The sequence below is a fragment of the Argopecten irradians genome, chromosome 13 (assembly GCF_041381155.1).
Source record: "Argopecten irradians isolate NY chromosome 13, Ai_NY, whole genome shotgun sequence".
Lineage (NCBI taxonomy): Eukaryota > Metazoa > Mollusca > Bivalvia > Pectinida > Pectinidae > Argopecten > Argopecten irradians.
This window is the reverse complement of record NC_091146.1, coordinates 30,001,788-30,016,469: the sequence shown is the minus strand read 5'-3', so window position 1 is coordinate 30,016,469 and position 14,682 is coordinate 30,001,788. Positions and strand designations below refer to the sequence as shown.

Below are 14,682 nucleotides of genomic sequence, written 5' to 3'. Positions count from 1 at the left end.
GCCGACAAGTGACGAAATCAGTGGCTTGATGCAAGCATTATTTGTTAGAAAGTCAAAGGCGTCAATACCAACTGTCACCTCCAAAGTCAAAGAACATTTTATCCCAGATGTAATGAAGGATGGATATTTGCCACATAAGTTTGAGAGAAGATAAGTATCTTTCCTATTGAAAAAAACGAACTGAAGGAAAAATGTAACAAGATCTTCAATTCTCTGACATAGACACATGAACAGTGCCAAAATGTGGAAACAGTAAGAATAGAGCAAGTCCAAATAATAGAACACGTTGAGTTTAGGTAAAATTAATGCTTCTCTGATGAAATCAGCATGAACATCATCAACGGAAACACCTGCAATGTCAACCAGTTGCTCAACGCCATCTGTGGAAACACAAGGTTTTCAAACAAGGCAACACAATGGGGATGCAACTATAAGGCAGAAACTCCCACACATTGGAGCCAGTCTTGATTCAATCTGATTAAAATACAGATCCTTATTATCACTTCGTTTGACATGAGCATCTGACAATATACCATTAGGGGTCACGTCCATAATCTTGACTGGGGACGAAATAGTTTGAAAAAGCGGTCATAGTTATTTTAGCCTACGTAGTCATCTCGCCCAAAGAGCACAACGATGCTAAATGTGTATGTTTAATGGGACGAAATGGCGCTATCAATTCACGTAGCAATGTGTAGAAAGTACACGTGGTAAAAGGTCATCCGAACATAACCCCTCATGTAATGTTGTCAGATCCTCTACAATCTGAGTATGTGAATTCAAGATAGACCATTGTCCCCTAGTACATTTTTAGGTATAAGCGGTCGACGAGTTGACCAACAACAACACCTATTTCGCTTTTGGCACGAAGTACAGACACTGCGACCCAGGCACATGATAGTGCATATAGGGAGAAATCATTTGGACTCGTCAACAGCTGTAAAGGAAACGATTCTAAAACTATTGACAATTTTAACAATGTGTCGTAATACCTTTGATATTGCACACATAACTGTGCTTCAGCTTCTGCCTCGCGACAATACTTTGTTTGTTTGTTTGAGTTATTAACGTCCTATTAACAGCTATAGTCATGTAAGGACGGCCTCCCATGTATGCGGTGTGTTACGTGTATGTTGTGCGAGGTGAGTGTACTGGGAGACTGTCTTATGTTCGTGTTGTGTCTTCTTTTATAGTGGAACTGTTGCCCTTTTTATAGTGCTATATCACTGAAGTATGCCGCCGAAGACACCAAGCAACACACCCCACCCGGTCACTGACAACGGGCAAACCAGTCGTAACAATACCTGTTCCTGAGTATGTAACCAAGGTGCGCTCTGCCAACATATTCTTGAAAGACTAGGTAAAATCCATGGAAGTTATAGATTATTGGAAGCTTCGGGGAATGAAAGAAGGTCTTGACACTTTGTGTGCTGATGGGGTGCATTTTTCTGAGAAGGGACAGTGGAAATATTTCAAAAACATTCGTTCTGCTATTTTGAAACACAAGTGATCTTATTTTAGTACATTGAGATTGTGCTATATCATTAAACCTTCTTAACTATGCAACGTATAGCCCAGTATACAATTAATTAATGTATCTAAACATGAGAGCTGTATATAAATTTTTCTATTTCATTTTCTATTTTATATATAAATTTAATATGATTCCTGTTCAGATATTATAGTTTTTCGGTTTATTTGTATCAGTCATGTGTGAATATGTGAACTGTTTACCCGTCTTAGTCCCCGTGGCATGGCCTCACATGTCTACGTGAGCAGACGGCAGGATGTAAACAAAGCGTTGTCATTGTGGGACACGATCATGTCAACCTGTGGCGTCATGAACGGATATTTCAAAGGCCTATGCGTTTGTTTCTGAGTAATGGTTGTCGTTTGAATAGTGCAGGAATAAACAGTTATTCCCGTCTATTGCTTTTCAATAGACGGAGAAATTCTAAAAATAAGTAGAGTTGCCTCCCTTTGGAGGTCCCCAGAGTACTTTCTGGCGTACGTGACTAATCGTGGGAATGGAAGTGTCGTACGTGACAAGTAGGTTAAATTTTGTATGTTTAGAGTGCTCCCCCTTGTTCTGCTTCATTCTGAGCACTTCAATTATAATTGCAAGATCACGACCACAAATGCTGTTATGAGTTGTCCCGTAATTATTAGGACTAGTGTCGTTTTTTTGTGAGACTAGCAATACTATTTAGCAGCGATCAATTTCCAGCAACAGCACATAAGGCTGTATATTACATTTACTTGTTTACTGGTCATTCATGACCAGCATAACCGGGTTTTTTGACAGCAGCAACTGACAGGTAACATGTTCGATAAATTAGCATTTAAAAGCGAGTTACGGGAGCCTTAAGGCATTTCTGTTTTAATCCTAATAATGATTTTAGCCGTGTTTGTAATTAATTATAAATTATTATTATTGAGTAACAATTTTGTTTATTTTTCCAGATCATGATTGTCAGTATTAATTATATTTCATAGCTAATTATTTAGATTTGATATATGCATATACATGTACAAGACATAGATACAATGGGTATAATTGTGTCCATATTTGTCCTAATACTGGTGACTCAGACATTGGTCTTGTTCAGTTTATTGAGTATGTAAACAATGTATATAAATGTAGACAATAGTGGATAACAGCGATAATATGATTATGTTCCATATAATTACTACTAATTAAGTTTAATTTTTTCTTTTCTAAGAAATATTCATGAATTTGGGATTCCTGAGAGAAAGTCAAACTCGATCTCACAGTCGCCAGACGTCGACGTCAACAGATCTAGAGCCGGTTCATGACCCTATAGCTACTCAGCAGGATGTTACCCCTTACTCCCTGGAAGAAGCTGCAGATATAGAAAACACAATCAGGCCGATTCAGAGCATTCACACTATTATAGGGGCCAATCCGTCTTGAGCAAAAAATTATATCTGGCCATTTTATTGAACTGGCTGGCCTGCTGCACAATAATATTAACTCCACACAGGAGCACAAAGTAACCATTAATACAATGGGGAGCTCTGTATGAAATCGAAACTGCGGGAGAAAATATATACAATTGAGAGATGGTCTGATGCATTAGTGGTTTTCATGTCAATTTATGGATCAGCTCATCCATCAAAAGTATTAGATCTCATAACAAACTTGCACACTATCCACCTTGGGGCGGCTAGATCGGTTAGGAAACTTCCCATTTCTGTAAAACCTAAAGTAAAGGAAGAGTTTGAATGTCTTATCAGTAAGGATGTAATAGAAGCGGTGAAAACTCCAACGGACTGGATCTCTTCAATGGTAGTTGTGACCAAGCCATCTGGGAAGATCAGGCTATGTATAGATCCCAAATCCCCGAATAAGGCTTTGAAGAGAAACAACTTCACTATGCCAACCCTTGATGACGTATTGCCAGACCTCACAATCTGATTGAAATACAGATCCTTATAACCACCCCCTCTTATCAAACGTAGTGATAATAAGTATATGTATTTTAATCAGATTGCAGACCTCAGTAAGGCCAAAATATTTACTGTAGCGGATGCTACAAATGGATTCTGGCATGTGTCTTTGGACGAGGAGAGTAGCATACTCACAACATTTACTCATTTACAGGAAAGCATCAGACTTAATAGCTGTCATTATACAATATCATCTAGAAAGAGGTACAAATTGGTGATAAGTGTTGGAAAGTGTTTAAAACCTCATCAATGGTGGTTTTTCATGATGGCGTCATCCATATGAAAGACACGCTGCGAATATAAAAGTATTTTTGGTGTTAATAAAATGGATATAAAAGTACAACCTAAATAGTTTCGGCATATATTGAAATAAATAATCCATGTAATTTCATCGGGTATGAATACTATCTGTCTTGGTTTCAACAAAGAAAACATTTCTATCACAAATGGAAAATCTCGGGTCCGCCATCTTGGATCCAAGTGGTGCGCTTCTGAAAAAGAACCACTTGTACCAGTACAGTTCTGCTGGTACGGCGCATTCCATTGATATACAGCATATTCGTATCGATACAACTGGTACACATACAGTAATATATACTGTATACATAGCACCTGTTCAGCCATGCAGGCCCATTTGATAATATATGGCAATGTTTAACTTGAATTGGCTATTTGTTTGTTTGTTTGATTTATTAACGTCCTATTAACAGCTATGGTCATGTAAGGACGGCCTCCCATGTATGCGGTGTGTTGCGTGTATGTTGTGCGAGGTGAGTGTACTGGGAGACTGCGGTATGTTCGTGTTGTGTCTTCTTGTATAGTGGAACTGTTGCCCTTTTTATAGTGCTATATCACTGAAGCATGCCGCCGAAGACACCAAGCAACACACCCCACCCGGTCACATTATACTGACAACGGGCGAACCAGTCGTCCCACTCCCTGTATGCTGAACGCCAAACAGGAGCAGAAACTACCACTTTTATAGACTTTGGTGTGTCTCGGCCAGGGGACAGAACCCAGAGCCTTCCTCACATGGACGAACGCTCAACTCAAGGCCAAAAGTGAGGCGGTGCCAAGGGAGGCATTAGGAAAGATAAAGTCAGTTCCCAGCAGGCACTCAACATTTATTCAACGTTTAGATCTGGTTGATATTAGGTCACGACGTCGATAAATGTTGATTCAACGTTTAAACAATATTAGAGTTTCTACGTTTAAGATTTGTTGAAATCTGGCATTGAAACAATGTTGATTTTTTCAACCTTTCCGATATTGAAAACGTTAATGTTGAGAAAAGGTTGACTCAATTACCAGTTTTCAACATAAGCATGATTATTTCAGATAAAGCATATTTTGGTAGATGTATCATATTTTGTTACAATATTAAATGATTACAGTACTGAAGTGTGAACATTGCGCATTTTTTTTAAATAGAGCGAAACTGTTAAATCGGAAATAAAAAAAAATAATTAGGGGAATTATATCAATAGATCTAATAAAAACACATTTCATAACAACGTCGGCTAAATTCTTCATTCAATTGCCTTGTTCAACCAAGATCACCGGGGAAAAATCGAAGTTTTCACAATAATATTCAGTGTAACCTCCCTTGTTGGCCGCTAGGGTATAACGACTTTGCGCGGTATTTTCTACTTCCAGTTCTTTGTTCACGTACGACTGACCAGCGGTCACTACATCATCGATTGAACTTCATAATTGTAAATCTTCACACAGACTTATCTTCCATTTTTGAGCAACGAACACAAAGAAGTATTTCAAGGTAAGTTATATGTTTAATTTGCCTTGCACACGTGTTTCTCTTTGTTTACAACGGATGACTCAAGTTAAAAAGGGGGGCATGTTATGGCTAATCTTACTCCAAAGATGTTAGAGGTACGACACGACGAGACACTTTTGATCATAACGTCATGTCTCAGAATGTTCGAAATTGAGAACATCTAATATTATCAAATCGGGGAGAAGTCCTTATTCCACTATTATAGTGTAATTGCAATAATACAGTAGCTAAATATAGCATAATATTATATATAATCCTGTAAACAGTAGCAAAACAAATGAAATCTGTCAAAAAAGGGTAATTCAAACAAAAAAGCGAGTGTTATATTATGTTAGAATATGATCCATGATCTTCATTGTTACGAAAACGATGTCACAATTAAAAACTCGTCTGTACCAGGTGCTAATAACAAAGGGGAGTAACTCAAATCATTTTCGGCCACTTGTCAAAATAAGAAAAGAAACCGTGTGAATTCCCTTTCGGTTGAAGCGACTATAACTTGAATGGCCAAAAAATGGGAGAACATGTACAACTTATTGTGACCTTCAGATGGATTAATAAAATGATAAATAATTAAAGGAAATGAAGAAATAATTGTAATTTTCTGCTAGAAAAACGATGTTTTTTTTTATTTTAACACTGACCATGTATAGATAGCATACACAACTCTCGCTTTTTGCAAAGTATTGGGTATTATGATGGTATTGGTATTCCACTATAATAGTGCACGTGGAGTCTGGACTTCTTCCCGACCTGATTATTGGCTTATAGTTATAGGTTACCACTGATCAATTGTATAAAACCAAATTTTCTCTTCGGTATATTAATTAAAAAAAACAAATTCTCTCTGACATTAATTCTAGTTATTTCAACTGAGTTGTAATAATAATTATAAATTGATTGCATGGTATTGAACTGAATGAATAGTAACTAATATCTGTAAACCGCCATACTAAACGGCATGTCCGAGTACCCCAAACACCTAAATGTGAAACAAAGCTTGTTTACATAAATATGCCTACATAATAAAGGCAATATTTTTATTGATCAAGTCACACGTTTATCTGTACTAATTCATCTTTCCAAAAGTCAAAACATATAATTAAAATTACACATATACATTAAATGTTATTTTACTATCTTTATATATTTTTCCAACTTGTACTGAAACGTTAAAATAAATTAGATTTAATGTATATATATTATAAAAAAGAAAAGTTTTGACCAAATTATACTGTTGGCACGCAAATGCTAGTACGCTACTGACTAACTGTGCCTGAGAAGATGCTGATATTAACAATAAATAAAATGAAGCAACGAGATATCTTTCCAAATAGTAACCAAAAGTTATAGATTTTTTTATTTCTATGTTATCTTTCGTAATTGCAAATTATATGTGCATGTTTCTTCTATATCGACTACTCGATAAGGCTTTTGTAATGATCATATTTTCCAGAAGTGATCATTGAACACCACCAGACCACAATCCATTTGTGCAAGACATGGATGGCACAGTATCTCAAGTATGCTCCCGAACGAGCAGGTGGAGGAGGCCGGCGGGCCATCGAGGTCATTGCGTGAAAATAAATATTTAATAAAAAAGAAGTGTTTTAGTTTTTTACACTATTGAATGGATAAAAGGTTGGATTATGTTAATTAATGCATAACCAGCTATTTAACAACGTTGAATCAACACTATATTTCAACATTGAATCAACGTTGAAACATCCAACGTTGAAATTTGGTTCGTTGACCCACTTTTATAAATTGACTGTTTATTCAACATCGCACTTCAACGTTGATTCACTGTTGAATCAACATACTTGTGCCTGCTGGGTTAGGAAGAAGAGAAAAGATAAGATCCTAAATTTAGTCGCCTTTTACGATCATGCAATAGGGGCAGCAGGTACAATTCTAACGCCCTACCTGCAGGGGCCATTGAATTGGCTAACAAATGATTAATGATTTACAGATGGTCAGAAAGAACAAGTACAGTGGACAGGTAGAAAAGACAGTAATAAGTCAACCTTGGCCCAAACACGAATGACAGCAGCACAACCTGCCAGGTCCCGTGTACAAGTCACAGGTATGCCAACTCTAGTTAGTGCTGGACAGGGGCCTGCAAGAAAGAGGGCTGTACTAGCAGGATCGGCCTACCAAGAAAGGCTGGAGGTGCCCTCAAGACCTGGTCATCATGGTGGTGACCATGAGGCGGCTCCACTAATGGACCAGCTGGTACCATTAACCAATTAGGAGCGGTAGGCTGCGATGGCACAGAATATCACGCAGCAAGTTCTATCAAGGTTGGATGCCAGAGGCAGATCACGGTCTCGGTACCAAAAACGAAAGCGAACTCGTAGAGATTCACCATCAGTTTGTTTGTTTGTTTGATAAATTAACGTCCTATTAACAGCTATGGTCATGTAAGAACGGTCTCCCATGTATGTGGTGTGTTGCGTGTATGTTGTGGGAGGTGCGTGTTTTGGGAGACTGCGAAATTGAAATTCATCATGTACATAGATATCATCTTCAAATCATTTTCAATGCATACAGCGAACAGTATGGGTGGTCAGTTGCCTAGCTTGACCAGGAAAATACTCCTCTAAAATAAGCCAAGTACCGTCTCAGAGCTGCATTTCTACAAGATCTATTGATAGTAAATCATTTTTAGAGAAGGAACTTTGTAGGTTTTGGTACGGATTTTGGTATGATTTTTGGTAGCGATAAAAGTGAGCGCTTCTTTGAAAATTTTTATGGGGTAATCAAGGTTAAAAAATTGATGGATTTATTAATTTTTTGAAGGTGTGTTCAGCATATAGCCAATTGCTTTTGGGAAAGGTGGAAAGCTGAATACTTGTCTTCATTGCAAGAGAGAAGGAAGTGGCAGCAAGACGAAAAGAATCTACAGGAAGGAGACGTAGTTCTCTTGAGGGACAAGTCATTGTATCGTAATGAGTCCATGGTTGTGATTGAAACGGCTGTCGTTAGCGCTGACGGTCGAGTAAGAAAAATCGAAGTGTGCACTGGGACAGACCAAAAGGTATCAAGGAACTGAAAATTAAATATACTCTTGATTCGGACCTATATATTCCGGAGTGAAGAGACTATTTTGGAACACATTTTTTCTGTAACGTGTGCAAATAGCGAACTAGGGCTGCTTTCACCCTGACGTATTTGCATCATTGGTATATGAACGAACTATGTTCCACTTCCATTTTTGACAATTCTTATTTTAAAAGGTGATATAGATATATCAGACTTGGAGTGTTCTGTCTCCGATAGTAATTATACCTGTACGAAATTTAGAATCGGATTCTGATAGGAAAACAGGAATTCCGATTTGAATCAATCGGATTCTTTAAAATTAACCAAAAATCTTATCGGACACGGATTCTGTGGGAATATCTGATCGAATTCTAAGAAGCAAAAATCCCAGTCTGTAAAATTCTATTCCATATCCAGTTGGATTTAAGAGAACTGGAATAATATTCCGACTGTGACACTGATTCTGAACTTTGTAATATTGACAGTCAGATTTTCTGACTTAGAGTTTTCACTGACATACAGATTCCAAACTTATACTTTAAACAGACAACGATTTTCAAGCTTTGAGTATATATAATCCCACAAATTCACTGAACACTTTTTTTTTCTTCTATCCAAAGGGGTTTCCAAATCAAATTTGATTCTAGCAGCTAGTCTATTTGGTATGGTGAAATGTTTTTGCAAGATTAAAGAATATATCCTGTACTAGTATGATCATCAGTACCGTCAGATTCTGGCATTTTCATAATATATATATTATAATAAATACATAATCCAATTAAAACATTCATTTCCCAAGTTCTTCAATTTACTTATTAAATACCAATCATAACAGGTGGTAAATTTTAAATTTTGCTGTCTTAATATTATATATACAATGTATGTATACTAATTGACCAATATGTTGCTAGTGTACATCTCTTTATCATGTAGATTAGCCCAGCTGGGCGCTGGACTAGGGAGGTCAAGGGATAGGATTCTGAGTCATAAAAACCCATGGGGTCAACCAAAGGGCATAGGTTTATTTCAAATATGTTGAATGAAAAACAAAGTCAACTTTTAATTACTATGGCAGTTAGAATGAAAATCCTTTCTTGTATCCAATTTTTTCCAACCGGAATCTACATTCTAGCACTTTTGAAAGTGAATGCCGTTGATGGAGGGAGACAATTATCTTCTGTGTTATATATTCACATATATATAATTTTACTGGTCAGGAAGGGAGAATATGATTATACTGATTATATTAGTTGATTGATATTAAGATCACATTATTCTGTAATTATTCCGGATATTTGTCCAGACTCGTTTTGTATATTCCGGATATAGCGTCCGGGTTTGGTTTATACACTGTGTATTATATACCTGACCATGCTTTCCGGTTTTGAGAGTAAACGAACCAGTCACGTTTATAATTCTTCATCTTGATATTTTAAAAACCTCTCACAGCAAGCTATTTAAGGATTAAATTGAATAGATTTTTTATGTTATGGAGATATAACACAAAAACTGAGTGTACTCTAAATAAACCGCTAAGCGGTTTATGATGAGAGTACACTCAGATTTTTGTGTTATATCTCCATTACATAAAAAATCTATTCAAATTAATCCTTATAACTCAATTTACTAAAGATAATCTCTTCAACATTTAAAATTCATTTTGGGACTCTTTTGTCTATGAAATCATTACGCCGTCATCTCAGCCAATCAGAAGTAACGTTATAAACGGCGACGCCATTTTTTCCTTTATGGGCTGATAAAGTTAATTTTTAAGCCAATGAAAATGCTCGTAACAAGCAAAATTGAATTACAAATCCATAACAACAGCAGATGATTGAGAATCTAAACGAAGAGGAGTTAGCTATATTTTCAGTATGTGATAAACTTTCGTTCAGTGAACATTATCGGTGAATTTCATTACAATGTCGATTAACAGAAAATTGAATGACAATGACTTTATCACCCCCAGTCGTGTTTGCGCTATGCGTGATCAGGTGTCTCTTCAGGACCATTGTCTCACGTCAGAACGACGACAATCACCACCAGTTTCGAGTCCATTTGTTACCGATCGTGAGCTTGACCCGTCTTCATCAAAGGTGTTTCACATTATTAGTGATATAGATGACCAATGTCCAAATAAATATGATTCTCCATACCATGATGCATATCAAGAGGGAAAGGATACACATAGAGGCCCACTCGTAAACAAGAACCAGCTACTATTTGTAATGCGGTCTATGCCCACATACACAAACAAAATCCATTTGAATAAATTTCATGGTTATGCTGATCAGGATGCTGCTAAGTTTTTGTCAGAATTCGATAGCTATAGTACCTTTAGTGGCTTGAATTTGGATCCGACCTCGGAACGGATGATTGCGGCGTTCCACCTACATCTGGTTGGCCCAGCCTTAACTTGGTTCGATACTTTAAGCCCAGATGTGAAATCATCATGGACAAAACTGATGCAAGCCTTCAAATTTAGGTATATTAGCGATAATCATCTCGACCCAGCTATAATGGCAGCTTTCTCCACATTTCATAAACTCAAACTATTACAAGGCCAACCGTTGGAGGATCTCCAAAGTACATTGATTCAGCAAGGAAGGAAACTTGGAAAGTGTGATCGTGACATGCTTATTCAAGGACTGACGCCCTCGCTGGCTTTCTTAGTAGGTAGATAGTAAGGGGAATGCTCCTTATCATTATCCTCTTATACGGAGGATAATCTTTAGATATGGAGGATAATGAAAAAATGGCAGACTTCGGGTTCCGGTTCATGGTGAACTTCCGGTTCCGGTTCGAAAAAATGGCGATACTTCCGGTTCCGATCAGGAAAAAAATGGTGATACTTCCGGTTTCGGTATTGAAAGAAAATGGTGGATCTTCCTGATTAGCAATGCACTTTCCGGTTCTGGGTATAGTAACCTCAGTGAGACTCTATTAAATGATCATGACATTATGATTCTTTGTGCTCATTCATGTGTAAATAATATAAAGATTTGATCTACTTCAGAGTTATGTGGTCAGTGGCGTAAGCCATTCTTTGTTAAAACAAAGTTCCATGTATGAACTTGTTGAAACCTTGCTTATGTCTAACTTAACCTCATGTACGCAATGACCTCGATTGTTGTATAAACACTAAACATACCTTTTGGTAAATATTGATAGTATTGCTGTTGTATAATAAAACACTAAAAAAATAGATATCAGACATTTTTTTTATTGATAATAAATATTTATACAGAACATCATGTATATAATAAACTGTAAACGATCATTTAAATATTTCGTTACAGGGTTGTATTAACAAAGTAAAACTCATGCACTGATTCGATCTTGCTCTATTCTGTAATGTCCAAATGCTCTTGTGTTAACACCATTTCAGAGAACAAATCTCTTGTCATCGAAAGCACAAAGACCTATTTTGTTGATATTATATACATAAAGCTGATGCTTATCGCTGCGAATGGTAGACATACAACAAAAATTTGATGTGTTTTCAAACAGACACTCTTTATACATTTCGCGACGAAGATCGCGTTTTATGGTAGCTTTCTTTATACCCTTAGCCACCTGTTTCTCTCGAAATCTATCGACTCCACCGGTCGCATATTTGTAACTATACATCTTCGATCTAAGTCCCACGAATTGAAAGAGAACATTTCCACCGCATTCGTCTTTAAAGTAGCCTGGAATTTTTTTATGAGATTCGTCAAAATGAGGGCTTTCGAGCGGATAATTGGATAAATCAAATCTATGTCTGTCACAATACATGTCTGCATACACGTCGTCACAAGTCACGTGGTACAACAGCGAGTCTGTGTCAGTCATCAAGAGGGTCATGTCGCTACCATATGTCTGCTTCAAGTAGCCGTAATAAAACTCGTACATGATGACTTTAGACAGGTCCAGGATCGCCTGCCCCACGTAAACGGGTTTGTTTAATTTCAGTTTGACTTTTTGGTTTTCGACTGCGGCTAGGTTTTCGTCGAATATGGTAAATCTCTTGAAAGAAGGTCGTGCCACGTACTTTTTGAATTTGGTCTCGTTATGAGTCAGTTTTATGTCGACACGTTTTCGTACGTTTTCCATGGTCTTGCCGAATACTGCGTTGTTCATTAGTTTGAAGAAGTCTTTCTCGAAGTCGTTCTTGGCATGTTTCTCTTCTCGCTATTAAACGCTATGTACTTTTTTAGCCATGGCTGTTGTTCGAATTGTAATATTCTATGAATTTTGACTAGTTTCATACCCAATTTCAAGTATTGCTTCAGATTCCGATAGTGGCATATGTATTTCGTCTTGTCTTCAAGAGTTGGTACCAATTTTTCGACGGAGATGCGATGACGTAATGCATCGTCAGAGTCGGGATGTAATTCTCTCCAAAGCCGGCGACAATTCGTCATCGCTAACCGTCTTCTTGTCGGGCGCGAGAGGATAATCGTTGTGGGCATCATGCAAAGCGGACGGCTACTCTAGGTCTACCTCTAGAAGGTAACCGTATGAAGAGTAATCCTCTACCTTGACGACGTCGAAGTGTGTGACGTCATCAACCCACTTGAAATCGCCTACAGGTAGGGGTTCGGACATGGCTTGACCGTACAGGTTGTTACAGTCGGTGTACATGATGTACGATGTGGGTTTGGCGGGATCGTATGTTTCTGGTAACCGAGGATTGTTAGCTTGTGCATATTTGTTTGATATCATAGAAACGCCACCGCGGATGCCTGCCTCGAAGAATAGGTATGTGTTAGGATCTTTAATCAACTCGAGTTGAACTCCAGTCATGCGTAATGCCGAACTCCACGAGACCGGGTGCGGTGAAGAAATGCGCTGCATCTAATCCGTAGTAGTCTAGACACATTGTTCTGAAACTTTCAAACACGTCTGCGAGGAGTAGGATGTCGGTTTTTAAGTATAGATCGTGATATTGACCAAGGTTGTTGATTTTCATCTCATTCCAGACTTTTAGCGCGTGCGCGTAATCGTCCTCCGATATGTCGCACTTGCTCAGACTGCTGTAGAAGGATTCTCTAGGTGGAAGTCGAGTCTCCTCGAACCTTTCTTCGCAGTCTATGTATTCGTAAGGATACACACCCTTACGAAGCAACAGTCTCGTTTCAGAGACGGAAAATTCGTTGGAAAAGTGCTTAAAATTGGAAAGACCTTTCTTTGCAAGATTTTCCACCAAGGTTTCCAGACTCTGAGACATGAATTGAAAAGAGTCGATGAATCGTAAAGGACCTAGAGAAAACGAAATGTACTTCTCTGTGTTATTCGGTATGCATTGGATGTCTTCGTCCTGAAACAGACCAACGCTCTGGCAGATTAGATGACTGTCATACCCGCGCAAATTGTGAAATACACACGGAACGTACGACGGGTATTTATAGTTCAGGTTGCAGGATTCGTGGGCTGCACCACGGTATAATCCCGTGATGTGACAATGATCACGCACCTTTTTGCATTCTTTAGTAAAGCGCTTTCCACATATGTGACACCGAGAACTGGTTTTGAAAGTGTGCTCGTCTTCTTTACGCATGATCATCGGTTCAACACAACTTAAGATTTCTTTTATTCCTTCCGCTTCCTGTAATAAGTATTCTAGAAACGTTTTGGTAACGTCATTACCTCTGTAAATCACGGGAGGTTTTGTGTATTTATCGTCTATACAGACGACCTGATACCCGAATCCGCAAGGTTCGAATTGTGCAGTCTGCGTGGTACTCGATCTGTCTGGATCATTTTCGCATGAATCCATGGGTCGTACAAACGCCTCGAAATCGCAAAACATGACGAATGGCGCCTTTAACTGCTTCCGGAAGTCTTCAAAATTTAACAAGTCGTTATTCACGTCAGGAAATTCCACGCACTGAGGATCGTATCGATAACACATTTCTACATGTTTATCCAACAAATCACGCCGTGTAAAACCCTGAAGGCAGTATTGACAGAAATATGTTCTGTTTCTGCATTTCTTTGTTCTCGACAAGAACGCGTCCAGGTCGCGAATCAGACTGTAATGGGATTGTTCATCCTCTCGTAAATATAGAAGATTCACGTGGTGTTGCGTTTCGCGCATCTGCGTCACGTGCATGGGAAATATATCCTTACCTTCGCACCCGAATACGTTCACGCTAATCTGATTTTGTTTTTCAAATTCGAAATGGAGAGATTTTATGTATCAAAATATCTTAGCAAATGTGACGAAAATGTGAAAATAACAGGGAAATTTACCTCGTCATATCGTCAAAATGAAGGAGAATGCAGAATAAATGTACAAGTTCAATTATATGAGCGAAAGCTCGTGCTTGGTGACTTTGTATATGCAAAATCCGCCGACGTGAAAAAGGCAGACAAAGTCATGGTGG

General features: G+C 38.1%; 1 protein-coding gene across 1 annotated transcript; it reads right to left on the bottom strand.

Annotated features, from left to right (window-relative positions):
- Window positions 1-13,070: 13,070 nt before the first annotated feature.
- Window positions 13,071-14,393, bottom strand: LOC138305793 (uncharacterized). The gene has a single exon (XM_069246062.1). The coding sequence runs from the start codon at window positions 14,391-14,393 to the stop codon at window positions 13,071-13,073; it is 1,323 nt and encodes a 440-aa protein (XP_069102163.1).
- Between the last annotated feature and the right edge of the window lie 289 nt (window positions 14,394-14,682).